Here is a 27,717-nt window from a genome sequence, read left to right on the forward strand (position 1 = left end):
TTTAGTAGGAAGAGAGGTTTACAGTATGCATTCTATAATGAGGTTTGTTTTATTCTGCCTTTTGTGAATAGTTAACAGTTTATTACAAGCTTCTGTATTTTTTACCAATGATTAATATATTTTAGGTAATTTCTTCATATTAAAGGGGCATAGGGAATTCCGAATTAACAATAAATATACTTTTAAGAAATCATTATCATGTGGTTTATCAGATTGCCTAACTTTGCTACCCCCAAATGATGTGCATTTTTATCATACAGTGTTTACTCTCACAGGGAATTAGAAAATTAAAATTAATGTTCTTAGGAGAGAGGGTTGTCAGTACATGCGAGGAGAGTACTTATAATACAGGGGTTGAAATTTTTTTCTAATAAAATTAATGTTCTTTACTCAGCATGAGTAGTTATTTTCTTGGCAAATATATTGACCCAGAAATTTCTGCCAGACTGAAGTAAGGCATCATTTTTAAAGGGGAAGGAAGAAGAGGGCAAGAGATGGTTCTGATCACTGGACTCCTCTTTGTGGCAGGCAGATCAAAGTGATCCCACAGGTCAGTTCAGTCCCATCTTTGGAATATTTAGGCCTGCTATATGGATACATTTACCACACAACGGGTAATATTTTTGAAATATTTTTAAACCAAAACATTCATTATGCTAGTCAAAAACACTTTTTAACAATATTGGAGTTGCAAAAATAATATTTTTATTTCTTTGGTTTATAACCCAAATCATAATAATTTTAATATCCTAGCCTTTTTTTTTCTGACTTAATAGTCTAGCAATGTAAGTAGCAACAATTAAACATTATTTGTCAGTTTTTTTTAAAGAACATGTTTTCTTTTTTTAAATTATATTTTCAAAATATTTTGTACCCACTCACTGGTTAATGTTTGTAGTCATTGTGTGACTTATCTAAATGTCTTCACTCCACAATGTCACAAGAATCACAAAATAAATCTACAGTCTGAATAAATGTGATCATGGCAATTTTCTGCAGAACATTTTGCTGCTGTGTGTGAATTCTGAGCACTGATTATATACTCGAGAAAGAGAACTATTCACTTATATTTTTCTAAGTTCTTTACATCTACTCTAATTTTATGTTGCATGAAGTTTAAATTTTCAACATGTTCATGGTCAATAGACATATGAAAAGATGAATATATAGATGATGAATTGTAGAATTGTGCACCTAAAACTTCTATAATTTTATTAATCAATGCCACCACAACAAATTCAAAATTTTTAATCTTATTAAAAATTTTTAACATGTCTAGGTTCTCTTTTCCCTAATATCTGAAAAAAGAAGAATTAATAATTATTATTCCCCCTAATGAGAATAATTAACTCTAATATGTGTATATGAGAGAGAATAATAGAAAAATAAAAAGGTGACGCACTTTATTCAATTTCATTCAAACTCACTTCCCCTTTTCATATGATATCCTCAGTGGACTTCCTAACATTAAATTTTCATATGTCCCATTACCATATGAACAACTTTGGCACATAGCCACTTCTCTGGGAACTCAGTAACCACATAAAATTTTAGAAATTTGTATCAAGGAAAGGTCCCAACATCTGTAGCAAATTGGCTTCCTGAGGGGTTTTGTTCTGTTTATATGTATTCGATAAAAATACTACTAATAGTTGCGTGGTAGGAGATGTAAATTTTTTTCTAAAATATATGTTTATGGTATTCAAAATTTGATATTATAAGAAATGTTTTCCTTTGTAGTTGAGAGAAGATCTTGTTGTCTTTGCTCTTACGTAAATTGAAAAGCAATTTTCTTCTTGTGTCCTCCAAATGGGGAAAAGATAACACTGACTTCATAAAGTTATGATAAAGATTAAATGAGACAATTCAGGAAACATACTGCAGCACTCAATAAATTTATTCTTCTTTTTCTTCCGATTATTATTATGATTATTATTATGGTTTTACTACTTAAGATGACAAACATCTGGCTCCTTCCACGTCCTCCTTTTAACAGTCACCCTTTCTTTTGGTTTCTCAAGCTCTCTGTTGGAACTGATTTTGTTGAATATTAACTTCCACAAACAAGCTGGAAGAAGGAGTCAGGAGGAAGATGACATACAGTGAATACAATGATATTTTCCCAAGTTTAGGGCTTCCTAGAAATTACCCATCTTGTCATGCTCCTGTATTCTCATTTTTATTGATAAGTTTACTCTGAAGGCTAATTTTGTACTGGCCTGGGGCTTTGAGAGATTCTGTTTGGGCAAACTCTACTGCATGAGAGGTGATGGCAATTACCTGGTCAATTTTAGCAGTGACATTCAGTCTATTATTTGGTTTAAAATTTAGACTTTTGTTTAATTATCTAAGTAAGGTAAAAGATGTCTTTTAAAAACCAAATTGCATTATGCAAAGCTAAATTAATTCATCTTTAATTTCTGATTTGGATTTTTAAATGGAGAAATTTTCAAAGAGTGAAGACTAGAGCATAGATTTAAAAACAAGAAAAAATAGCCTTGGCTGGATAGCTTAGTTGGTTAGAGCACTGTTCCAAAGCACAGAGGTTGCTGGTTCGATCCCTGGTCAGGGCACATACAGGAACAGATCGATGTTCTTCTCTCTTTCTTGCTCTCTCCCTTCCTTGCTCTAAAATCAATAAAATAAACATTTTAAAAACTGGGAGGAAATAAAATCTTGCAGCATAAAAAATAAATACATATTTTTCTTTTTTATTCTAGTATTGATTAAAAAGTTTCCATGCTCTGTTTAACACTCATTCCCAAACTGTGTCTTTTATTTGTCAGTTCCTGTATGGAAAATAATTGCTAATTATTCCAGTTTTTCATCGAAGGGAACCTCTTTTTCATATGTATTATGCCTAGTAATAATTACAATGACTTTAATTAAATTTTTATATTTATATTTCTAATTTTATGGGGGTTTTTTGTTTGTTTTGTTTTTGTTTTTTTACAGGGACAGAGAGAGAGTCAGAGAGAGGGATAGACAGGGACAGACAGACAGGAACAGAGAGAGATGAGAAGCATCAATCATCAGTTTTTTGTTGTGGCACCTTAGTTGTTGATTGATTGCTTTCTCATATGTGCCTTGACCGCGGGCCTTCAGCAGACTTAACTCTTTGCTCGAGCCAGTGACCTTGGGTCCAAGCTGGTGAGCTTTTGCTCAAGCCAGATGAGCCTGCACTCAAGCTGGTAACCTCAGGGTCTCGAACCTGGGTCCTTCTGCATCCCAGTCCAACGCTCTATCCACTGCGCTACCGCCTGGTCAGGCTAATTTTATGTTTTTTAAAATTACAGTAGAAATTTCTTTAAATTTTTCCAAAACCACATGAGAAATTTTAGAATCAAGTAGTAGTGAATCATTTCATTATTCTCAGTGTGGAGTTAAATTTGTATTTGGTTTTGGTGACGGTTACTCATTTTAGTTAAGCACTTAGACTTTTCTTCAGATTGATTGAGAACCATAGAAGTATAAACTCATAGGAGCACATGTAGTTAAACATCTAATCGACTGCATAACCAGAATGATACTATTAAGGGAGCCCTACATTTGGGGAGACTATCATTGTATTCACAGTGCCTTCTTTTTTACTCTTTCTCCCAAAATGTTTATGTAAGTTAAAACTTGGTGTGACCTCATACCAGTGGTGAACAGGAGACATCCAAAAGAATAACTGTTAAGAGGAGGAAGTGACAAGAGCCAGACATTGTTGTTAATTGCACCAGGCAACCAACCTTCTTGCTTGTGTCTGTTTACATTGTAACCTTGAACAAGTCACTTCTCTCCAGGACTTGCTTTCATCATCTGCAAGGTGAAAGCAAGGACCAGAGAGCAGGTCCCTAAGGTTCCTTTCAAGGCTAACTTCCTTGGGACCAACTCAGCACACTTGATCAACTCTTGTTTCTTCTCCCATAATTACTGACAGCTTCAGTTGCTTCATCCTTACAGAAGTAAAACTGGATAAATTGTTGAAGACATGGTAACTTTTCACAAAGATCACTCTGATAAAGAGCACAATGCCGGGGCCTATTACTCTCATTGGTACCCAAGCAAGTTTATAAACGTGGCTTTACAATAATACACGCTGAATACTAGTATGAATCAATTTCTTTCTTATCATGTAATTCATATACATAATGGCTTGTTATAAAGGAAAATTCTAACAAATGATTATTAGCGATTGCTGGGCAAACGAATTTGTAAAATTTGTGTTATTTAAGTTTGCTCACTTTAATTGTTAAAAATGGCGCTAAGCAGTGCCAGGTATGTGGCCTGTAAAACTGCCAATTACCTTCCTGCTTGGGAAGTGCCATTATTATGCTAATGTTGCTGGAAGAGAGGTTTTCACGCCAGAAAATTTTAAAAGGATAAAGAAGGAGCAGAGGGAATACAGAGTGCTAAAGGAGAAGCCAAGATGGGATGGCAGAGAAAGAGAGAGAAGCCAGTTTTGAAGAGAAAGAAGCCATGTTGGCAGATGGGAAACCAGAGGTGAGGGCATTGGGACTGGTGAGGCCTTTGATTCTAGGAGAAACCGGAGAAGTTCTCCTGGTTGTGGAACCAGAGAATCTGTCAGTGGCTTTGTGAGCTCTGAATGAAGAGAGAAGTCTTTTCCTTGTGTGTTTTTTCGTCTGCCAGTACGAGATTTTTTTTTTATTATTTATTCATTATAGGGAGGGGAGAGAGAGAGAGAAGGGGGGAGGAGCAGGAAGCATCAACTCCCATATGTGCCTTGACCAGGCAAGCCCTGGTTTTTTTTTTTGTTTTTTTTTTTTTCCATTTTTCTGAAGCTGGAAACAGGGAGAGACAGTCAGACAGACTCCCGCATGCGCCCGACCGGGATCCACCCGGCACGCCCACCATGGGGCAACGCTCTGCCCACCAGGGGGCGATGCTCTGCCCATCCTGGGCGTCGCCATATTGCGACCAGAGCCACTCTAGCGCCTGAGGCAGAGGCCACAGAGCCATCCCCAGCGCCTGGGCCATCTTTGCTCCAATGGAGCCTTGGCTGCGGGAGGGGAAGAGAGAGACAGAGAGGAAAGCGCGGCGGAGGGGTGGAGAAGCAAATGGGCGCTTCTCCTATGTGCCCTGGCCGGGAATCGAACCCGGGTCCTCCGCACGCTAGGCCGACGCTCTACCGCTGAGCCAACCGGCCAGGGCCAAGCCCGGGGTTTTGAACCGGCAACCTCAGCGTTTCCAGGTTGACGCTTTATCCACTGCGCCACCACAGGTCAGGCCCAGTACGAGATTTGAATAAAGAAATGGCCCACCATTTTTTGGATACTCTGTTTCTTTTCTATCTGTCTAAATTTTTTTTTTTTTTTTTTTGTATTTTTCTGAAGCTGGAAACGGGGATAGACAGTCAGACAGACTCCCGCATGCGCCCGACCGGGATCCACCCGGCACGCCCACCAGGGGGCGACGCTCTGCCCACCAGGGGGCGATGCTCTGCCCCTCCGGGGCGTCACTCTGTCGCGACCAGAGCCACTCTAGCGCCTGGGGCAGAGGCCAAGGAGCCATCCCCAGCGCCCGGGCCGTCTTTGCTCCAATGGAGCCTCGCTGCAGGAGGGGAAGAGAGAGACAGAGAGGAAAGAGAGGGGGAGGGGTGGAGAAGCAGATGGGCGCCTCTCCTGTGTGCCCTGGCCGGGAATAGAACCCGGGACTTCTGCACGCCAGGCCAATGCTCTACCACTGAGCCAACCGGCCAGGGCCTATCTGTCTGAATTTAATGAGAACCTACATCTGTATCTGAATGGCCGTAATGGCAGTGGCCCTTGGCCATACAGCAATTTAAAAAAGTATTATTTTTTCTTTCCTAGACTTTAAGTTGAAACACTTTTATTTTAGAACATAGCTTACAAATAACATCAAAGTGCAGGTTTTGCACAGAGAAAGTGGTTTGCTTGCTGTTATTTTCGTATGGAAGAACCTAAGAGTAGTTTTCAATACCAACTGGCATTCAATTTCAAAGTAACTTCAAGAACTCAGTTCAGCTTGACCTCTGGTGGCACAGTGAGTAAGATGTTGTCCTAGAATACTTATTTTATTTTATTTTATTTTATTTTATTTTTACAGAGACAGAGTCAGAGTGCGGGATAGACAGGGACAGACAGAAACGGAGAGATGAGAAGCATCAATCATTAGTTTTTCATTGCGCGTTGCAACACCTTAGTTGTTCATTGATTGCTTTCTCATATGTGCCTTGACTGCGGGCCTTCAGCAGACCGAGTAACCCCTTGCTTGAGCCAGCGACCTTGGGTCCAAGCTAGTGAATTTTCGCTCAAACCAGATGAGCCCACGCTCAAGCTGGCGACCTCGGGGTCTCGAACCGGGGTCTTCCGCATCCCAGTCTGACGCTCTATCCACTGAGCCACTGCCTGGTCAGGCTGTTGTCCTAGAATGCTGAGGTCACTGGTTCAAAACCCTGGGCTTGCCTGGTCAAGGCACAGATGAAAAGCAACTACTATGAGTTGATGCTTCTTGCTCTTCCCCCACCTCTCTTTCTCTCTCTCTCTCTTCTCCTTAAAATTAATAGATAAAATCTAAAAAAAAAACCAAAAACCAAACAAACCCAAAAACACTCAGTTAAGCTCATCTTAGTTTCCTGCTAATAAAAAACAATGCACTATTGCCTCACCTTCTTTATGCATACTGCCATCATCATTAGTATCACCTGTTATTAAAATGAGGAGTATAATATTGGATCACAGCATCTTGCTCCTGGGAAAAAGTCAGCCCTACTGAGAAATTGTTTCATGGTGATGACCTGCTGGCTTTACAAATTATTATTTTTTATGGGAGATGAGGTGACAGCTAGAGAAAATATGCAGTTAAAAAAAAAATAAGAGGAAAGAAACCAAAGTTCTATTTTTGGCTTTTCTGCTGCTGACTCACAGTATTAACTTGAACCAGTCACTATCCACGCCAGACGTATAGTTAATAGAGGAGAAAGGGCGAAAATGCTTCAGCTTCCCTATTTTAATGTTGGAGACCTGCTGAGATCACTTATATAAATATTTCCTTTTTAGCTCCCTAAAGGACAGGAACTTTCTAAATGTTTAGTATTATTGTTACACCTTAGGTACAAGTAGACAGAAAATTATGGTACTCCCATACTTACATAAGAAGTAACTTATTGCAGACGATCCTAGCACTGGCCTGTTACTGTCTACTGGGCTTTCTTTATTTCCCCTTCCTCCCCTTGCAGTTGATGAGTGTAGAAATATAAATAAACCAAGGTGAGGAAGCTCAGCATGGGTGCAGTCATACTGGCTGATCTGAAACTGTGTATCACGAAGGGTAAAGATTACAAATAAACATTACATTTGAAAGTCCTGATTGAAAAGTGTGAGAAAATGATTCATTTTAAGAATGAGTCATTTGGTTGAATGTTCCGAACTTAAGTAAAAAAACCTCACTGAATACCTAGCTTTGCCTGCTCTGTTTCTGTTTTAGATGCGTGTGGAGAGAAGAAATCTAAAAAAAATATTGTAGCTGGAATGTTTAGAGTCCCTCACTCTGTTTCAAGTTGAGTCTTACAAAATTAATTCACCTGCTTTGTTGTAAATTTTTGTTCAACAGGCTGTTTGTTCCTCTATGGCTTTAATGGAACTGGATTCTGGAATGACATTCTTAGTTTTTAATTTTTTTTTTTTTTTAATTTTGGAATGACATTCTTAGAATACACCCTAGAGTTATTATTGGATGATGTAATTTCAGGTGGGTTTTTTTTTTAAGTTTAATTTCTTATTCATACTTTTTTTTTCTGTACATTTACACAAAGGAATAATACTCAGCCATAAAAGAGTATAGAGGCTCTGAATAAGAAAGTAGAACAGGAACAGAGTTCAGTGCCCCGAGGAAAGGCCACAGTGGCTTTACTGACAAAAATACTGAATGCAGTGCTCTGTTGAACACAGCACAATAGGGATAGAATTAGCAATTCTGATTAATCAATAGGTGAGGACATTTGAACTACTTCGCTTGCACCTTATTCTGCTCTAAAGAAGTTCCCCTTTCTGACTTTCTAATTCTCTTCTCTGCTTCCTGACTTCCTCATTCTGATCCCTGCTTCTATTTTGTGCGTATCAATAAATACCCATAAGGACTGGAGGTGATGGAGGCATTTCATGAAACCTGTATAGGGGGGATTGTGACATGGTCTCCCCTAGGTCCTTGGAGCACACCACGTGGTCTTCGAGTAGTCATTGCCTCCATGACAAAAGAGAAGGAAATCTTACCCTTCATAACAGGATGGACCTAGAGAGCATTATGCAAAATGAGATAAACCAGTCAGAGAAAGACAAATATTGTATGATATCACTCACATGTGGAATCTAATGAACAAAATGAACTAACAAGCAAAATAAAGACAGATTTATAGAGAGCAGGCTGATAGCTATCAGTGGGGAAGGGTTGAGGACTGGGGGTGGTGACAGAATTGAGAAAAAAAAAAGAGGAAAACCTCATAGACGTGGACAACAGTGTGGTGATTGCCAGGGGACGGGGTGGGGCAAAGTGGAAGAGGATATAGAAGTAATACATGGTGACGAACGAAGACTTGACCACACAGATGATGTGCTGTGGAATTGTATACCTGAAACCTGTATAATTTTGTTAGCCAGTGTCACCACAATAAATTCAATAAAAAGGAAAATAATAATACTAATATACTGTGTGTGTTTCAGCTTAAGGATAAATTTCTTGAAGTAGAAATTCTTTGTCAAAAAGCATACTCAACTGAGATTCATGGACTCATTTTAGATATTGAAAAATATTGTCAAATAAGGGGTATGATACTATTATTTTTTTGTGGCAGAGACAGAGAGAGTCAAAGAGAGAGACAAATAGGGACAGTCAGACAGGAAGGGAGAGAGATGAGAAACATCAATTCTTCATTGTTGTTCATTAGTTGTCCATTGATTTATTTCTCATATGTGCCTTGACGGGGGCGGGGGGGGGGGGGCTACAGCAGACCGAGTGATCCCTTGTTCGAGCCAGCAACCTTGGGCTCAAGCTGGTGAGCCTTGCTCAAACCCGATGAGCCCACGTTCAAGCTGGCGACCTTGGGGGTCTCAAACCTGGGTCTTCCACATCCCAGTCCGACGCTCTATCCACTGAGCCACCACCTGGTCAGGCGGTATGATACTTTTTGAAGCAGGAAAATCTATTGTTGAATATTTATAATTGCTATAAATTTTTTGTTATATAAGAATTGGCCTTATTATAAATTCTATCTACTAGTCCTGTTTTTTTTCTTTGGAAGAACAAAAAATAAATATTTTCCCTTGCCAATGTAAAAACAAAAGCAATGGTTTCTTAAAAAATATATTTAAAACCTCTTACCACTGATTTTATTCTTTTTTAAAAATTTCTATTAATTTTAATGTATTGTGTTTACATGGATTCAAGTGTCCCACTGAATATAACTCCCTCACCCCCACCCCTGTGTCCCTTTTTATATGCTTTTGCCCCACTTCCTCTAACTCCCTCCCCCCTTCCCTCTAGGATTTGCTGTCCTGTTATCTATATCTCTGTGTTATATATATATAATTTAATCCCTTTACCTTCTCTGATCCCATCCCCTCACCCCCATTTCCTCTGACTGCTGTCCCTCTGGTCCCTGTGACCCGCCCGGCCTCTGCCTCTATTCCATTCCTCATTTCACTTTGTTTATTAGATTCCACATACAGTAAAGTGAGATCAGATGATAGTTTTCTTTCTCTGCCTGGCTTATGTCACTTAGCATAATAATCTTCAATCTGCCATATACCCCAAACTTTTAATATCTATGCTCATTTCCTGCTTTTCTTACCGATTTAAGACAAAAAGTTACATAGTAATTAATTTCCAAATTGGGAAACTGAGCCTTCTATGCAACTGAGTGGGGAGTTGGCTTTCATCTAGGGAACTCAGGCAGCTTAAGAAGCACACTTAAATACAGTTTTCTTTTTTGTTTTCATTTCCTGTAGTAGTTCAAACCAAAGAAGAGTGGGTCTCTTGAGTATGAATTATGCTAATAAAATTCTGTTTGTTGACCAATTCTTTTTTTTTTTTTTCAGTGAGAGAGAGAGAGAGAGTGAGAGAGAGGGACAGACAGACAGGGAGGGAGAGAGATGGGAAGCACCAACTTTTCTTATTGCAATACTTTAGTTATCCATTGATTGCTTTCTCATATGTTCCTTGACCAGGGTGCTCCACTGAGCCTGTGACCCTTTGCTCAAGCCAGCAACCTTTGAGTTCAAATCAGCAACCTTTGGACTCAATCCAGCAACCATAGGGTTATATCTATGATCCCATGCTAACCCGGTGACCCCACGCTCAAGCTGGGGAGCCTTGCTCAAGCCAGATGAACCTGCGATCTCAGGATTTTAAACCTGGGTCCTCAGCGTCCCAGGTCGAGGCTCTATCTACTGCACTACCACCTGGTCAGGATGTTGATAATAATTATAGATACATAATATTAAAATTATATAATTTTAATATTTCTTGAGTACTAGATGCAATACCGGTGTTTTAGATGCAATTCCAGTCACAAACAAAAGACAAAACTTTCATACTCAACGATCTGATCTTACTTAAAGAAAGAAAAAAAAACATTATGAATTTTTTTTTTTTGTATCTGAATGAGCTGTCTTCTTTCATGGTTTTTCCTCATATGAATGCAGAGAATATTCCGTCTTAACTGGGGGCCAAGCTTTCCCTCCATAATCCAACTTTGTTAAGCGGACTCTTCCAAGAGGATCAGGAAATGCACTTACTCTTCCTACAACTATTTCTGAAGCCCCTCTTGCATGCTGGTCTATATTCTCAGCAACGGGGTTAAAACAAGGAACCAGAAGCTGCTCCTGACCTAACAAGGCTCCTGGAAGAAAACAAGCACACAGACAGTGAAGTGTAAGGGTCCATCACGAGGTCTGCGCAGACCGTCCCACAGGCACCTCTGTGAAGGGTGGGCAAGAGGACCGCAAAACACTCCAAGGAGCAGAGGGAAGGAAAGGCACCCTTTGCAGACTGCGCAGTCTGAAAAGGCTCATGCTGTGACTGAACCAGGAGGATACTGTTTGGAGAACTCTTGAGGTGATTATCATGTGTCTAGAGGGAAATGAGTGAGTGATAAAAAGTGATAGAAGGTGAACCTAGAACAATAAATAAGAGTAGATTCTAGATATGAATATTGATTTTACATAACTAACTTCAGGAAGCAGATCTAGCCAGGTGTTCCAGGCTCCCTTATGCTAAGAACAAAGGAAGTTTGCCTTTGACTACTCTGGAATAATTTAACTCCCCTGAAATCCTGTCCAGTGTGGTGAGTGTGCCTCACATGGTACCATAAACCATTCTTCTTGACTTCCATGTCCACTATTTGGTTTCTCTCTCCATAGTCTCCTCCTCATGGCTGGAGCCAGCAGCAGCAGCAGCAAAGCCTCTGATCTTTGTAGACACTCAGTTCGAAGGTACAGCTCTTAGATTGCTGCAGTTGATGCTGTTGTCCTAATGTCTGCCCAAGGGTCCTGTGGTTGTTGATAGTTCCTACTCTCAGTGCCTCAGTTCTTTTACGGCTTCCCAGATTCTTTTTTTTTTTTTCTTGCCTTTTCTCATCACTCTTCTTTTCATCATCACTCTTCTCTGTTAGCCTATTGTCTTTGGCTAAAACTGTGGACGCAACCCCCTCTCTCCTTGAGATGAATTCCTTCCTAGATAACTCCTTGAAATCCCTGGTAAACAGATTCACTGGCTGGCTTCCTTCTGGACACTGTCAAATATACCGGAAACTTTGGGAGAACAAAGTTTTGATGCATGCTGGTAACTTTGGAAAACTTATGGGGAGAGAAATGGGAGAAAAAACGGGCTGGAATATATCTTGAAGAGAGAGAATAAGAAGTATAGGTGACTTGTGTGGAACCTCTGAATCCAGAGTAAATAGTATACATTTGTAGTGCTCATCTAACTTATATTTTGATCTATTCTCTATTATATTTTTTTCTACTTTGTATTGTTTGTATTTCCATAAACTAGCTTAGAACTTTTTTTTTAAGTGGCAGAGTATAAGTAGGCTAATAAAAAGTAATTTAGAGTTGCCACGTTGAGTAATTAGTCTTCTTAAGACAGGAGTGAGATGATCAAAGGTAGAGAGAGGCAAAAACACTTTTTGATAAATATGACTATGGTCAGAACTTGATATAGCAAGAAGAGAGGATTTCAAGTTAAAAATCTAACTGCCAGGTGGTGCTTTAATCCCGACCTACTCTGCTGATTGCAAAGTAGTATGGCAGAATCGTCCCCTCAACACGAAACGGCACCCAGCCCAACCTAACCAAACCCAGACAGAAGGCAAGCATCAGGGTGCTGAGCCCTGAGGTCAAGAACAAGACTTTCCCACACTTGGGGACCCAGCAGGGTGCAAGGGTGACAGCAATGCGCTGGAGGTGAGCCACGTCCCTCCACAGGGCAGGACCGTCGCTGGGTGTACAACGGCTCTGGAAAATCAACAGCAATGGATAGAAAGACGTTCAACAGTTAGTTACCTGGGAAGGACTTTCTCCCGCTTTCCCTCCAGCAAACCCAGGATTATGCCCTTTCACACGCTCGACTCCTCCGCTCGTTGGCGAGGCTACACTCGCCCCCTCGCCCATTCTCCTTCTTTCCGCAGGGATCCCGCACACCCACGCCCTCCCCGCCCCGCACACCCACGCCCTCCCCGCCCCGACACGCTCCCTCCTCTTCCTCTGCTCCCCTTCCCCCCGAATCTAGACCTCCGGGACCCGGTCAGGGGTGCGCGGCAGCAGGTGGCTCGGCGGCCAGGGCGCGCCGAGGCGAGAGGGGACAGGACGCGGGCCGGACGGGCCGGGGCGGGACAGCGGGCCCTGCCCCTCCCGCAGGCGGCGGGCGGCGGGCGGGCGCAGGGGCGGTCCCAGGCCGGCGCTCGCGCCGCCGCCCCTCCTGTCTCCGCCTCGCTCCGCCAGGCGGCGGGAGCCCAGGTGCCCGCGGGCAGAGGCGCGGAGGATGAGCCGCTGGTGGCTGCTCGTGTGGGCGCTGCTGCCCTGCGCGGCCGCGGGGGGCTCGGGCCGGAGCTTCCCGCACCGCGCGCCCCTCGACCCGGAGGGCGCGTACTGGCTGAGCTGGGGCCCGCGGGACGGCCGGCTCGCCTTCCGCCTGGAGGTGCGCGCCGCCGGCTACGTGGGCTTCGGCTTCTCACCCACCGGGGCCATGGCCGAGGCCGACATCGTCGTGGGCGGCGTGGCCCGGGGGCGACCCTACCTCCAGGTAAGCGTGTCCCGTCTCGGAGCCGCGCGTCCCGTCCTGACCCGGGAGCGGGCGCCGTGCGGGGCCACCGGGGCCACCGCGGTCTCTGGCCGCGGGCGCACGCTCCGGGTTGCGCTCAGCTCCTGCGCCCCCGGAGCCCGAGTCCCCCGCTGTCCCTCTCCCCGCCTCCGAGTTTTCTCCAGGGAAGCTGGTCACGGGAGACTCCGGGCAGTGTTTCGTCTCTGAACACTTTCCTGTCCCCAGAGCCTCACTTGATAGACCCCCTCATACACACCTGCCGCGCGTCCCCCCTCATTCCTGATGGGGAGGGAGAAGGACCCGGTGTGGGGGACCTAACGGATCGCTTTCAGGGTTGGAAGGGGCAGAGGGTTTTAGACACTTGACTGACTTGCTGCCTAGGGTCGGGGTCTGCGACAGAACTGCACAAATCACGGTTATTTAGGAAGCCCCAGGCTCGCGGCTGGTGTGGTGTCAGTTGCTTCGGAGAGATGAAGGCAAGTTCCCTAAGAATCATTTGGGATCTTGGCTCTTAAGAAAACCGCTCAGGAAGCCGCTTTTAAAGATCTGCAAAACCTAGAGCCCCAGGCAAAATCCCCTATTAAGCGGCAAAACTTTTCACTTACTTTAATAGCTAACAAAGCTAATTTGACAACTGGCATTTTGTTTTGAAAGAGAGACTTTGCTTGTTCATAGATGTCTTTATGAATAGGAAAAAAGAATTGTGAGATGACCGGCATGATTAGGGAGGTTAAGTTTTATGGACCTCTTTGTTTTATTTGATCTTGACCAACATCTGGACACTTTTCCATGATGATATAACAACGTTGTTACTTATCAAAGTTCATCCAAAGATAATTCCCTTTGCTGAAAGTCTCTGGATTCAGATGAAATCTAGTTGTTTTGGCATTGGGTTAAGCCTTGATGGTATTAAAATCAATGTATCCCATAGATTTCAAAGTGCATTTCTCAACAATTTTATTCCTGGCTTGTAAGTTTGATTTCTACAACGTTCTGACAAGAGATGCCATCAAACTTAATTCTGAACCTTAATTCTGGAGCTGAGCTACTCACGTTGGCCGGAAAGAAAGAAAATGACAGCAATTAAAACTTCAAAATCACCCTCTTTATTTTTTTCTCATAAATGAATCCTTCCCTCCCAAACTAAGTACTCTACAACTCCAATGAAATAAAATTTTATGAGATTACACTTTGTTGAAGTCATTGATGTATAAATTTTTTTTGCTGCAGCGTTTCAGACATTAAATTTTGTAAGCCATGAATTTGACCCCAAACACAAGCCTCACCAGCTGAATGACTTAACTCTCTTGTGATATGAAATAGCATTACCCTATAGAAATACCTATTTGTGCCAAATCTTTTTGTTTGTTTGTTTCTTAGGGTGGGACTGGTAAATATGCTCCTTTACTATCCTTGCATGTTTTGTTGAAGGGGGCATGGGAAATCTTACTAAGTTAATGTCTTCAAACAGAGGATACTATCAAAGATAACTTGATATTGTTTTTCCCAAAAGAGTAATGTTTCAAGAAGACCCACACAATTTGATATGAAGTGAAAGGCCAAGAGTAGAATCCTGTTTCAACATGCCATAATGGGCCCACGACAAACGGTAGACTTTGTCAAACTAAAGGGTGTTTTCACACTGCTGGTGGTTCTTTATAAAGATTGCATAAGAATTAATTAAGTGCTATTTAGGTTGATTTTGAATCATAGAACTTTTGTTAAAATAATTAGCAAATACATATCACTATGAGATAAACCTTAGAATAGGCACTTTCCAATATATTTAGGAAATAGGATTTTCCCTCTATTTTTGTTCCTAAGGGAAAATCCTTATTTTTATATAAAAAGATAATCATTTTCTTAGTTGGCTGATATTCTTTAGTATTCCATTTTCTTAAACAACCTGATCATTTTAGAACATATAAGATACAATTAAATTATGCTAAATAATTAAGTTCAAAGGTCATTTGCTAAAATCTCTAATAAAATTAAAAACACTGAAAGACTAAAAATACAAAGAAATGTATCAGTTCCAGCTCATTTATCCAATTTAGCCGGGTGATTCCATTTTCCAGCAGTCGACATTGAATCTTCTCCCTAGAAACTATTTGAGAGTCTTCATGCAGTGGTGTGATAAGGGTATTCTCAGCAACTATACCCAAAGGTAAATAGCTTTCCTCATCATATAGCATATGCGATTCCAATAGTAGACTTTAAATTTTGTGTAATTTTACTTCCAAGAAGAACAAGCTTTACCTCAAATAATGAAACAAAAGCATTGGTTTCTGGGACATCTTTTCGTGTGCAGCAGCTCCTGAGATTTGGAGACAGCATCAGGCTGTAGGATAACCTACACTGCATCCCAGTCACCTCCTTTTGTGGCTTTTTCTCATTACTTGTATTCATCCTTTCTTAAGTTTTACAGGCTTGACTTTTCTTTTCTTTTATTATTCTAAATTGTATTTTTCTGATTATTAAAAATTTTTTTTTCAATAGGATGTTAACTTAAGAATAGGTCCCAACCAACCAGGTAGAGAATTGTTGGCTAAAAAGATATTACAAACCCAAATGCCTATGGAGGTCAGGCAGCAAATGTGAAAGAGGGTTGGGGCTTGAGTGGATCAAGCAGGATGGAATGCAACAGAGAGGAGAGGGGATGGAGGAAACCAGAGTTTCTGCAGGTGAATTACTGTAAGGTGCGAATGCAAATCAAGAACTGCCAGATCTCTTTTGTTTTGTTTTTTGAGACAAGACAGAAATTTAATTGTATGTGTGTGTATATATCAAAATCTGATTGCTAAATACTGGCCACAATTTAAGTTTGTACAAAGCACCATGTAATACACATATACACACATGTTTTCAGATCACCTAGATCCCCTGGACACCCTAATCTGGGACCAAGAGGTAAAAAGTTAATGTTAATGAAGAAACAGCCCCAATTATGAGAATCCATGAAAGGCAAAGAGGTGTGTTCCATTTCTTTTCCGGCCAGATTTATTCTGTTCCAGGAACATTCTGTCCAGTGTCTCCTTCATTGTTTTGGTTCTCTACTGTTGTGTAACAAGCTACCCCAAAATATAGTGTCATAATCCAAGGATAGCACTTTTGTTTATAAATCTGCAATTTGAGCATGGCATAGTGGGGACAAATATTCACTGTTCCACTTGATGTCAACTCCGAGGTGAGTGGTCGGGATCATCCGAAGCCTTGCTTCACTCACTTGCTTGACTGGCAGTTGATGTTGGCTGTTGTCTGGGACCTCAGCTGGTGCTGTGGTGAGAATATGGCCCCTGCATGTAGCTTCTGGGCTTCCTCACAGAAGAGTGCTTGGGCCCTAAGAGTGAACATCCAGAGAGGCCCTTGTGAGAACTATATCACTTTTTTCAAGTTAGCCTTTGAGTATTGTAGTTTGTCTTCTGCTGTAGTCACAGTCCCACTGTAAAGAAGTCACATGCTAATGAAATATACGTATGACCATCTTCAGAAAAAATATTCTACTACATCCATTCTCACAGACTTGCCACTGTCTCCTTTTGAGTATCTTTCTATAAGCATTCACTCTCTCCTGACACAGCCAAGATTTGGAGGCAATGTTTAAGTATTCACCTTTTCTCCCCCCCCCCCCACGTCTTATAAGAAGTTAATGAACAGTTGATAATTTTTTCGTTGTCCTCCTATTCTGTACTCTCTCCACTGCTCTCCACTCCCCAAAATGAATTCTGAACTTTTATAATCCATGTTGTTCAATGATTGCCCATCACCCAATGAGACTACCTCTAAGGGGCAGTATGACATTCATCTGTTGGTTCATGAAATGAAAAAAAAACAGATTTAGTAAGTTCCTTGAAGGGCAACAGACAGGAAGCATTATGGGAATTTGCCCTGCCCATTTTATAGCCTTCTGACCCTGTCTGAAGATATTCCTGAAAAGATGAATAACAGGTACTATCAAAATGGGACGAAGAAGAGAGAAACGTGGTTGTGAAGTGAAGCCTGTGCCAGTGTACTCTACCAGATAAACTGTTCTGGAAAGGCTTCCCCTCTGTCACTTTCTACACTGTCTTCCACAGAATTGCCAGGGGTAGGGATGGGAAGCCGTCCTTCCTTTGGCATTGGCTTTTGAAAACCTCACTATTTTGCCTCAATGAATCAATGCTCACTTCTCTGATGGATTGTGTCCTTTCCTTGTACTTTGCCCCTTTTTGACACAGAGCGATCCCACCCCCACCCAAGCCACTTAGCAACTCTGAGTCCCCATTTGAGGCAAGTGATCCGGGTTGATGAATGCCCAGTTTGTGTGAGTTAGAGAAGAGGGCAGCATTGTCGGATGTGCTGTTGAATTTGCACAAAAATTGGTTCCCTCTTCCTTTGGGGGTGTAAATCGCTGGTGAATGGAGACCGAAATATGTCATCATTTGTTACAGCCTCGCTCGTTGGCTGTCTGTCTAAAACTGAAGCCTCTCTGTGAGGAGAAGTATGTCTTCAGCAGCAGGGTAATTGCTGCCGGCCTGCTCGCGGAGGAGCTGAGGAAGTGCTTGGAACTGATTTGAAATCACAGAAAACAGTGAGCATTCTTTGTGGTTAACGATGTGCTTCTTTTAAGTGCACCCCAGCCAACGGCAACAAAGAAATGTTTGGAAAGCAAATTGAAAAGCTGTAAGGGAATGATGAAGAGAGTATGCAACCCTGACACAGCTCAGCTAGGGCTTTGTTAAGAGATATTTATAAGTCTTTGGATTATGCCCCCCCCCCCATTCACCAGATGACAAAGGGACTTCTCCAAGCATCATGCTTTGTGCATTAGTAATACAGACACATGACCAGTGTGATGCTCAACACACGGTGATAGTCTTCAGTGTGTGGCCCTCCTTGGCAGAGCAGATGATTTCATAATGCCAGCCTGGGGAACCGGTGGACCTCCGAGCCAAGGGAACAGTGCACCTGCATTGCCTGGCAGAGTTCAAGGCTTCAGGCGACCAAGGGCAATTTCCGAGTTCTTGAAGGAGAGGCAAGATTCCACTTCAAAGAAAGTGAATGGTGGTTTATTGATTCATCATTTGTAATAGAGCCCTATTAAAATAAAGTTGCTTGCAAAAGGAATGAATTCACTATACGTCATCATGTTTCTGGAAATGTTTGATCCATATGTTAAAAAAAAAACAACTGCATACAGATGCCTCACAAAGCTGTTTATGGTAACTTTGAAACAATAACTAATACAGGAATTTCAAAAAGAAAAATATTTCTCCAAGAAGCTTCTTCCAAATCTATGTCTTTCCAACTTGTAGAATTCTAGAGTAGACAAAGAAACAAAGGCTACACTCCTAGGACAGCATGCCACACATAAGCAGATACTTTTACAAAATAATTTCAAATAGATAATTTTGTTAACTGTAAAATTGGGATTATAAGTCTGAGTGCTACACAAATAAGAATAGACCAAATTTAGTTTACTATTGAGGTCTTCCTATTGGTCTAATGTAAACAAGAATTACGAAGAAAATCTTTAAACAGTTCTTGCTTTTACAGGTTAAATGTTGATGTTTTATGTATTCACTTGCTGCCTCTTAGGAGCTCAGAATTTGGTTGATTACCCTCAAATCTCCTAATTACCCCTCTCCCATTTTAAAGGTGAAGAAAGTGAATTTGGGGTAGCTATTAAATAAATGGCTTGTTGCCCATCTGAGTTGCAGTTTGATGTTCTTTCTTCTGCAGGCAAGTTGCAGCTTACAAAAAACATTCCAATTTTTCTTCCTCAATGGTGAAAGAATGATATAATAAAATGCATTTTAAAACAGACTGATAAAATAAAATCTCAGTATTTTTTACTACCTTTGTTTCACTATAAATGTCACAGATACACGTTTCTATGATATGATTTTTTTGTTTGAGTTCTTAATATAACCAACCATACATTATGGTAAGTCCTTAAAGCGTGCTATCTCATGTAATTTTCGCAATAACCCTATGATGTAAATATCTTACTTCTTCCATTCTGTAGATGTATGGTCTAGATCCCACAGCTTGGGGATCATTTGTGACTTTTACTACTTCAGTAAAGTATTCAGTTATAGAAAGAGAATGTTGGAATGTTGAATGAACCATTCATTCAATCAGTCAATTGTTTATTGAAGGTATATTGAACAGTTCTAGATGCTGGGGACACAGTATTAAGTGAGTTGAAGTTAGTGGTATTATGGAGCTCATATTTTTTTTTTTTTTTCATTTTTCTGAAGCTGGAAACAGGGAGAGACAGTCAGACAGACTCCCACATGCGCCCGACCGGGATCCACCCGGCACGCCCACCATGGGGCGATGCTCTGCCCACCAGGGGGCGATGCTCTGCCCATCCTGGGCGTCGCCATGTTGCGACCAGGGAGCTCATATTTTGATGGGAGCTAGGAGTAGACAAATAAATAAATGAGCAAGAAAAATATCAGACAGTGGTAAGTGTTGTGCTGAGAATTAAACTAGGGTGATGTGATGAGGGGCTACGTGGCTATTTTAGACTAGGATGCTTATAATCAAAACATGAAGGGATAGAAGAATCCCAAATTTTAAAGGTTGTTTTCAAGATTAACCATAGTGTTTACAATTTAAAATGTTATATACTATGAAGAAAATTACCTGGTTTGGGCATCAAAGAACTCTGTAGACCTTGAATATAGGAAACTGTCTACCTGGGGGAAATATAATTAATGCTTTTTCACATGTGTCTGAACCACATGGGCTCTCTCTTCTATTTCTGTGGCATTGTTACACAGATGTTTAGTAAGCTCAGCTAGAATCTTTCAAGCTTTGATCTAGAGACTTGATGATTTTATAGAAGTTTCTTAATACTAGGTGTGAATGTTTTTCTCTTATACTCTGTGTTCTTTCTCATCTTCGGTAATCTTAGAGAGCTCAAGGATTTTGAGAAGCTACATCAACAAAACCACATATGTCTGGGGAAGATTTCCATGTTTTAGGCAATTGTAAACTAAAACTTTCAAATCCTAGTTTCTTGGACAAAATTAAATTGCTACCTCCCCCTCAACCCCCACTCCCTGACAAAGTTCATGCATCGACACTCACTCATACAAAGACACTCATGGTCCATAAAACCCTATAGAAGCTAGGTCTCCTGGTACTTTGGACACCGTTGGTCAAGTTCGAGATGGATTTTTGTATGGCAGATTATAGTCTAGTGATGGGTAGACAGAGTTCATAGAGAACTGAGAACTGGGAAAATACTTCTTATGTCAGATGTTCCAAAATTTGTCTGCATCTTAGAATCACTTGGGTGTCTTTTAAAATTTTTTTGTGTCCAGGAAATGTTATCCCCATTATCAATTAAACCACAATCTCTGGACCTGGTTGGGGAGGAACACAAGCGTTAAGAAATTTTTAAGTTTCCCCAGTGATTCTAAAGTTCAGAAATGACTGACCTAAGGTGGTCAGGCTCTTTGATAGGAAGAAGGTGATCCCTTTGATGTTCGCATAGTGTAGCTTAGAAGAGCCCAGGCATAGGGCGTGGTGATACAAAGCAGGACTCCATACAAAGCAACTCATAGTCACCATTTGGTGCATTTGAAGCAAGGGCTAGCTTTTGGTATTTAAGATTATTTTGTAAAAAGAAAATTAAGTGCTTTCTAGAATGGAAACAATTGTGAGATAGGTTTAATGAATTCATTGATAATTCTGCATATTTTTTCAGATTTACATGAAACAAGAGCAGCAGTGAAAGAAATGTCGTAGTAATGTGTGTCAAAATACGCTGAACCAGAAACCTCTCTCCTCCTTCTAGCCCTCTACCATTCCTACACACTTTTCTTTTTTTCTGTTGGTACTAGCTGCTATACTTCTAAGCAACAAGATTATTTGCCCACACAGAGTTTAAATATGTGTTATATATGATCACAGGGCATCAACAGAACATTAATAAAGGAATGTCCCGGATAATTATCAGCTTGTATTTAAGCCAAGAAAAGTGTACTGCTCTAAAATCTTTTATTAGAATTAAGGATAACAAGATGGAATCCCTTTGTCTTTGGAAAGATTCTCAAGTGTTTCTTCAGTTATATAAATACATAGCCTATTCCTTTCCCTCCTGCATTCTCCAAGGTTATTAATAAGCAGTGAAATGCCCCACAGCCATAGTTGCAGAAGGGAGTTGGAGGAAAGTAGCAGAAGCAGTAGATAATTGGTATATTGTTACAAGTTGATGGCTGTGTCAGTGCTGCCACATCTTTTCATGGTGCCAAGAACAAGTCTATGTTCTTGGCAGGTGTACAAGACATACTTGCTGGGTAACTGCTGAGCAATGTACAGCAAGAAAGTCGCGGTGGAAATCCCAGCACTGCTTGCTGCTTATTCTTTGTGTCACCCTCAGCAAACTAACTTCACTAAGTGACAGTTAACTTTATGAAGAAGGGAGTAATGGTATGTAATGTATGGGTTTTTGTTGTTGTGTTTTAAACCTGACTCTCTGGCCTATTTTATTTATTAAAGTATAGTTGACGTACAATGTTATATTAGTTTCAGGTGTACAACATAATGATCCAACATTTATATACCTTATGATGTGATCACTATAGGTCTAGTGGCCATCAATTACCAAACAAAGTTATTACGATAAACTTGACTATATTCCCTGTGCTGTTTCAGTGATACAATAAATAAGTCACAGCGGAGGTAATGTAACATCACGCATGGGGTGTTTGTGAGGAATAAATTAAATAGGCATGTAAAGCTCTTAGCACAGTACGTGGCACATTGAAAGTTCTCAATAAATAGAAGATATATTATAATGAATCAATCAATTAGTGAAATGTTGTCAGAAGATTACATGGAGACTAATGTTCTAGCTTTCAACATGGGAAGGGGTGTCTGTTAAATGTATAGATGGGGGAGAAATTTTTGTGAAAATTTGAGGAAAAATTTTAAGCAATTGGTTTATGAATATTTTGCAATCCTTACTGACTAGAGGTCAGCATGGTTTTAATAATCATAGATTATACTGACAAGACTGCACTTTCTTTTGGATTTGATTTGCTGGGCCAGTAATTGGGGTATTAAATAAATGATGCATCTGAAGGATAGTAGGTAATTATCAGGGGTTTTCATAATGTCCTTATAAAAGATGGCCTAATGAAGTTGAATTAGTTATAATCATAGATATTGAAACATGCATACCCAAAATATGTTGATAACAAATTGACTACATTAGGTTGCAGAACAAGGAGTCAAAAGACAGTAATATATTAAAATAATGAAAGGAAACTATAAGTTAAAATTTAACCAGAATACAAATAAAGTTAAATACTTAGTTAAAAAATTAGTTGCATATGCACAAAAAGTGTAAAATTTGACTTAATTGGAATTCATATAATAATATAAGTATTAGTTCATTTTAATCTCAAAATATGTGCTTTCTATACATACAGGTGCAATATTATCCTGTAAACTCCACTGTTTTGCTATAGTACTCTGTTCTAGGCTAATTACACTGGAGGAAGATACCTTCTAGAATAGCAGTTTTAAAGGATGTGTGGGTGAACTGGAGCAGTGTGTAGGGGAGTTACAAAGATGGTTGACATCTCTGGAAATTGGTACCTGAGTAATGGGAAATGGCTAGCAATTGTTCTTGGAGGAAGAACGATTAGAAATGACATGGTGCCTGACCCGTGGTGGCGCAGTGGATAAAGCGTCGACCTGGAAATGCTGAGGTCGCCTGTTCGAAACCCTGGGCTTGCCTGGTCAAGGCACATATGGGAGTTGATGCTTCCAGCTCCTCCCCCCCTTCTCTCTCTCTGTCTCTCTCTTCTCTCTCTCTCTCCTCTCTGAAAAAAAATAAAAATTAAAAAAATTAAAAAAAAAAAAGAAATGACATGGTGATTGAAAGAGTGGACAGTATTCCTCAAGGAATATGGTTTAGAGGCTACCTATCAGACTCCAGAAGGAAGAAAAGAAAAGGCCCAATTAATATGCTTTAAAGGGTAGAAGACTTTAGCTTTATATAAGAAATGCATTTCTGACATTCAGAGATATTAAATTTAAGTGATTTGCTTTGTAAGGATTTAAGTTTACAAGCTTTGTCACTGGAGCCATTCAATATTGTGAAATATTTTTGAGAGAAATCCTCCTTTGGTGGGAGTTAGGATTTAGGTATCTTTCAGGCTGTCTTTCAACTTGAGTGTGATGCTGAAAATAATTTTACTCCACATTCATGCATTACATTATTGAAGAAATTAATAGGAAGGAAGACATTAGCAACTATGCAACTGTCTTATTTTTAACCTGCCCCCACTCTAGCTGGAACCACTGGGATGTCTGTCTTCCTGACCACCGCTCTTATACCATCTCCTCGTCCTTTTCTACACTGTAGCTACAGTAACACACACATACACACACACACACACACACACATTTTTCAAGTTGATCAGAATATGCCATTTGCTGCTTAAAGCTCCAATGAAGTTGGAAATGGGGAGGCAGTCAGACAGACTCCCGCATGCGCCCGACCAGGATCCACTGGCATGCCCACCAGGGGGCGATGCTCTGCCCATCTGGGGCATTGCTCTGTTGCAACCAGAGCCATTCTAGCACCTGAGGCAGAGGCTGTAGAGCCATCCTCAGCGCCCGGGCCAACTTTGCTCCAATGGAGCCTTGGTTGCGGGAGGGGAAGAGGGAGACAGAGAGGAAGGAGAGGGGGAGGGGTGGAGAAGCAGATGGGTGCCTCTCCTGTGTGCCCTGGCCGGGAATCAAACCCGGGACTTCCGCACGCCAGGCCAATGCTCTACCACTGAGCCAACCGGCCAGGGCCTCAAATGACTTTTATATAAACTTAGTATCTGACCTACAAGGGTCACCATATTTGGGGTCTCATCTGGTCCTTGTTCACTGCATTTACCCATCCTGAGCACTACAGTTCAGCCACACCAGCTTTCATTAGCTTCATCAAATTGGATAAACCAACCTTCACTTCATATTCTTCCCAATAGCTTCTCTGTCTTCCTGGAGTCTACTTCCCTCACATTTTTTGTGTATGTTTGGCTTCTAATTCTAGTTTATTTCTCAGAATAAGTATCATTGCCTCAGCAGTGACTTTTCTGATCATGCAACCTGAAGACACTCCACTCCCTCTCTATAATCTGTTCTATTTTCCTGTTAGCACTTACTATCCAAACATTTTTGGTTATATTGTTATTTAAATAAAAAGAAAAACCTGTCTGTACCTTCCACATTCATGCATTTACATTATTGAAGAAATTAATAGGAAGGAAGACATTAGCAACTATGCAACTGTCTTAACAAAGGGGGACTTTGTTAGTAGGGACTTTGTCACTCTCCTGTGCAGTCATGTGCCTTCAGCCTTACAAAAGGGACTGGGGAATAGTAGTCACTCAATAAAATACGTGTGGAAAGAAAGAAGAGACAAGAAGGAGGGAGGGTAGAAGAAAGGAATTTTCTTCTCAGAATTTATTCCTAGTCATAGACAGTTAAGAAACATCACCTAATTTTTTTTTTAAATAAGGTGATGAGATAGGATGAGAGTCAAATAATATCTTATTTCAATGGTAAGATCTGAAGTTGCTTTGTCCACTGAAGTTTATTGTTAATTTTACACTGTACCTCTAATACTTCTGAAATTAAAGCAAAGTATTAAATTACAATCAAATGGAGATGCAATGATGATCTGTGGTAGAAAACTAAGGATGCTTATTTTCAGAAGTGGCACTTACTAATGAACAGATTGCTCAGGTGGGCCCCTCAACAGAACGCAGGCTAACAGGGTTCATAGTTTGGCATTCTGGTAGCTGTTCAACAGTTACCTTTTTAGACCTTGAGTTTCTGTTTTATCCAAAGTGGTTTCTAGGACGTAGGCGCCTTCTGTCTTGACATATTGTTTAATTTGTATGAGTGAAGAAATAACTTATTAAAATGGGCTTATCTTGAAATTCTGAAGGTTATGTTTATATAGTTTTTTCCTGCAGTTTTATGATTTTTAGACTGAAAGATTCTCTTTAACACAAAAATATTTCTTATTTTACTATCAATATTATTTAACCATCATAACTCTTATTATAGAAATTGATATTACAAACAACTGTTTGAAGGAACAAGGCTTTCGAGATGTAGATGAAGAAAGAAAAACTACAAGCACCTGTTGAAGAAAATGATGACAGATGGCAGCGTTTTTCTCAAGGTTTCCCCTGCAGCTGTGCTTACATTCAGTTCTCCAGGCTGAACTGGAGTTTATTCATATCTTTTATTACACCCATAGAGTTTTCACTTTATCCTCTTTAACACAGCACCAGTCAAAGCCCTCTTCTGTTACAGAGATTTTATTCAAGAGAGAAAAAAAAAAGGCTGACAATGAGTGAAAACCAATTTAACATCTGTGTAATCGTGTTTTTTAACAAGAGGTCATAGGGACCTTGTCGAATATAAAGCTAGCTTTCGGGGTGTGTTTTCTTAGTTTGAAAGCGGCGCCAGCGTTATTGCTCTCACGCTTCACAATAAATGCCAGCTTCTGCTCACGCAGACTTTTCTGTTGCCACACAGCATTTTGAAACCTTAATGATATATTTCATAACTTTTTCAAAGCATAAAGTTGTTCAAAAGAAAAAAAATATCCTGTAAGAACATGTTTCAGGAGTAATTTTTTTTTAATGACACAACTGCAAATTCACTTTATTGCTGGAGTCTAATTATTAACTCAGATTTTCAAGGGTAATAGGTAATATTGTATCAAGAGTCCAAAAATCAAACCACATCTATATGGGCAAATAATCTTGGACAAAGGAGCCAGAAACACACGATGGAGAAAAAAAGAAAGCCTCTTCAATAAATGGTGCTGGGAAAACTGGAAAGCCATATGTGAAAGAATGAAACTTGACTACAGTTTGTCCCCATGCACAAAAATTATTTCAAAATGGATCAAAGGCTTAAATATAAGATCTGAAACAATAAATCACATAGAAGAAAACATACATACTATACTTATGAACCTTGGCTGTAGAGAATTTTTTATAAATTTGACCCCAAAAGCAAGGGAAGTAAAGGCAAAAATAAATGAACAGGACTATATTAAACAAAAAAGCTTCTGTACAGCAAAAGAAACCAACAACAAAACAAAAAGACAACCAATTAAATGGGAGTTGATAGTCACAAACAACAACTCTGACAAGGAGATTTAAAAAAAAAACACAAAAGTATAAACAAGTAAAATAAATAGTTAATATAATAATTCACAATAAAAATATCTAAATGTCAATTTATATTGAAGCTGATCTTAATGCAGATACTTGTATTAGAATGATTGAAATCTACATAAAGCTATTGATATAGGATAACAGTACATCACATTTCACTTTATAGAACATTAAATCTGAATAAGTACAAAGAAGAATGGCTTCTGCTTATCAGCTTTTATATTTATATAATTAAAACAGCTAACATTTTTATTTTATTTTTTTGTGACAGAGACAAAGAGAGAGACAGAGATGGACAGATAGGGAGAGACAGACAGAAAAAGAGAGATGAGAAGCATCAGTTCTTTATTGTGGCACCTTAGTTGTTCATTGTTTGCTTTCTCATATGTGCCTTGATGGGGGTGGGGGGCTACAGCAGACCTATTGACCTCTTGCTCAAGCCAGCAACCTCGGGCTTCAAGCCAGTGACCTTTGGGTTCGGGCCAGCAACCATGGGGTCATGTCTATTATCCCTTGCTCAAGCCAGCAACCCCCTGCTCAAGCTCATGAGCCCGTGCTCAAACCAGATAAGCCTGTGATCAAGCCAGCAACCTTTGGGTTTCAAACCTGGGTCCTCTGTTTCCCAGTCCAATGCTTTACCCACTGCACCACTGCCTGGTCAGGCTAACATTTTTATTTTTAAAGTCTTACAAAAATCTCTGCAGAATTATGAATCTTCAAATCCCCCTCAATGCTCTTACTTTCAGAGTTCATTTTTAATGATACTTAATTGGAGCCTACTTTTCTTTATCGATATTTTATATTTACAAAATATAAAACATATTTAAGACATACATCATACAGTTAGATTTTTATAATGGCTGGCTGTGCCATGACAATGAACATGCACTGTGATCAAATCCCCATTTTTATTTTTAAAGTCCTGGAATATCAAGCACTGGCCTTCTCCATGGATTTACAGTAGAGCTAAGCTGCACCTGGTCTATTTGCTAAAGGGGTCTGGGAGTGGGGGTGAGGGATGCCATTTGGTTCTAATTCTAAAGGTGAAAATCAGCAAAAATGATTTGGGGAAATTTCCTTAAATATTTCTTAAGTACTACAGTGTGGTTTGGCTAATATAACTTTCTAGGTGACATTATAGGTATTCAAACTCTTAGTTGGCTGATGTTTTACTGTCAATTTCATTCCACAATTTTTTCCACCTAGAGGATGATAGATACAAAATATTCTATTT

At 40.2% G+C, this 27,717-nt stretch overlaps 1 protein-coding gene across 1 annotated transcript in view; it reads left to right on the plus strand.

The window, feature by feature from the left end:
• Positions 1–12,955: 12,955 nt before the first annotated feature.
• MOXD1 (monooxygenase DBH like 1) overlaps positions 12,956–27,717 on the plus strand; it is an 89,741-nt gene continuing 74,979 nt past the window's right edge. The window contains exon 1 of the mRNA XM_066373212.1: positions 12,956–13,263. Coding sequence (XP_066229309.1) covers positions 13,003–13,263 — 261 coding nt within the window. The 5' untranslated portion in view covers positions 12,956–13,002. The remainder of the gene's footprint in view (positions 13,264–27,717) is intronic.

This window comes from Saccopteryx leptura, chromosome 3, assembly GCF_036850995.1.
Source record: "Saccopteryx leptura isolate mSacLep1 chromosome 3, mSacLep1_pri_phased_curated, whole genome shotgun sequence".
Taxonomy (NCBI): domain Eukaryota; kingdom Metazoa; phylum Chordata; class Mammalia; order Chiroptera; family Emballonuridae; genus Saccopteryx; species Saccopteryx leptura.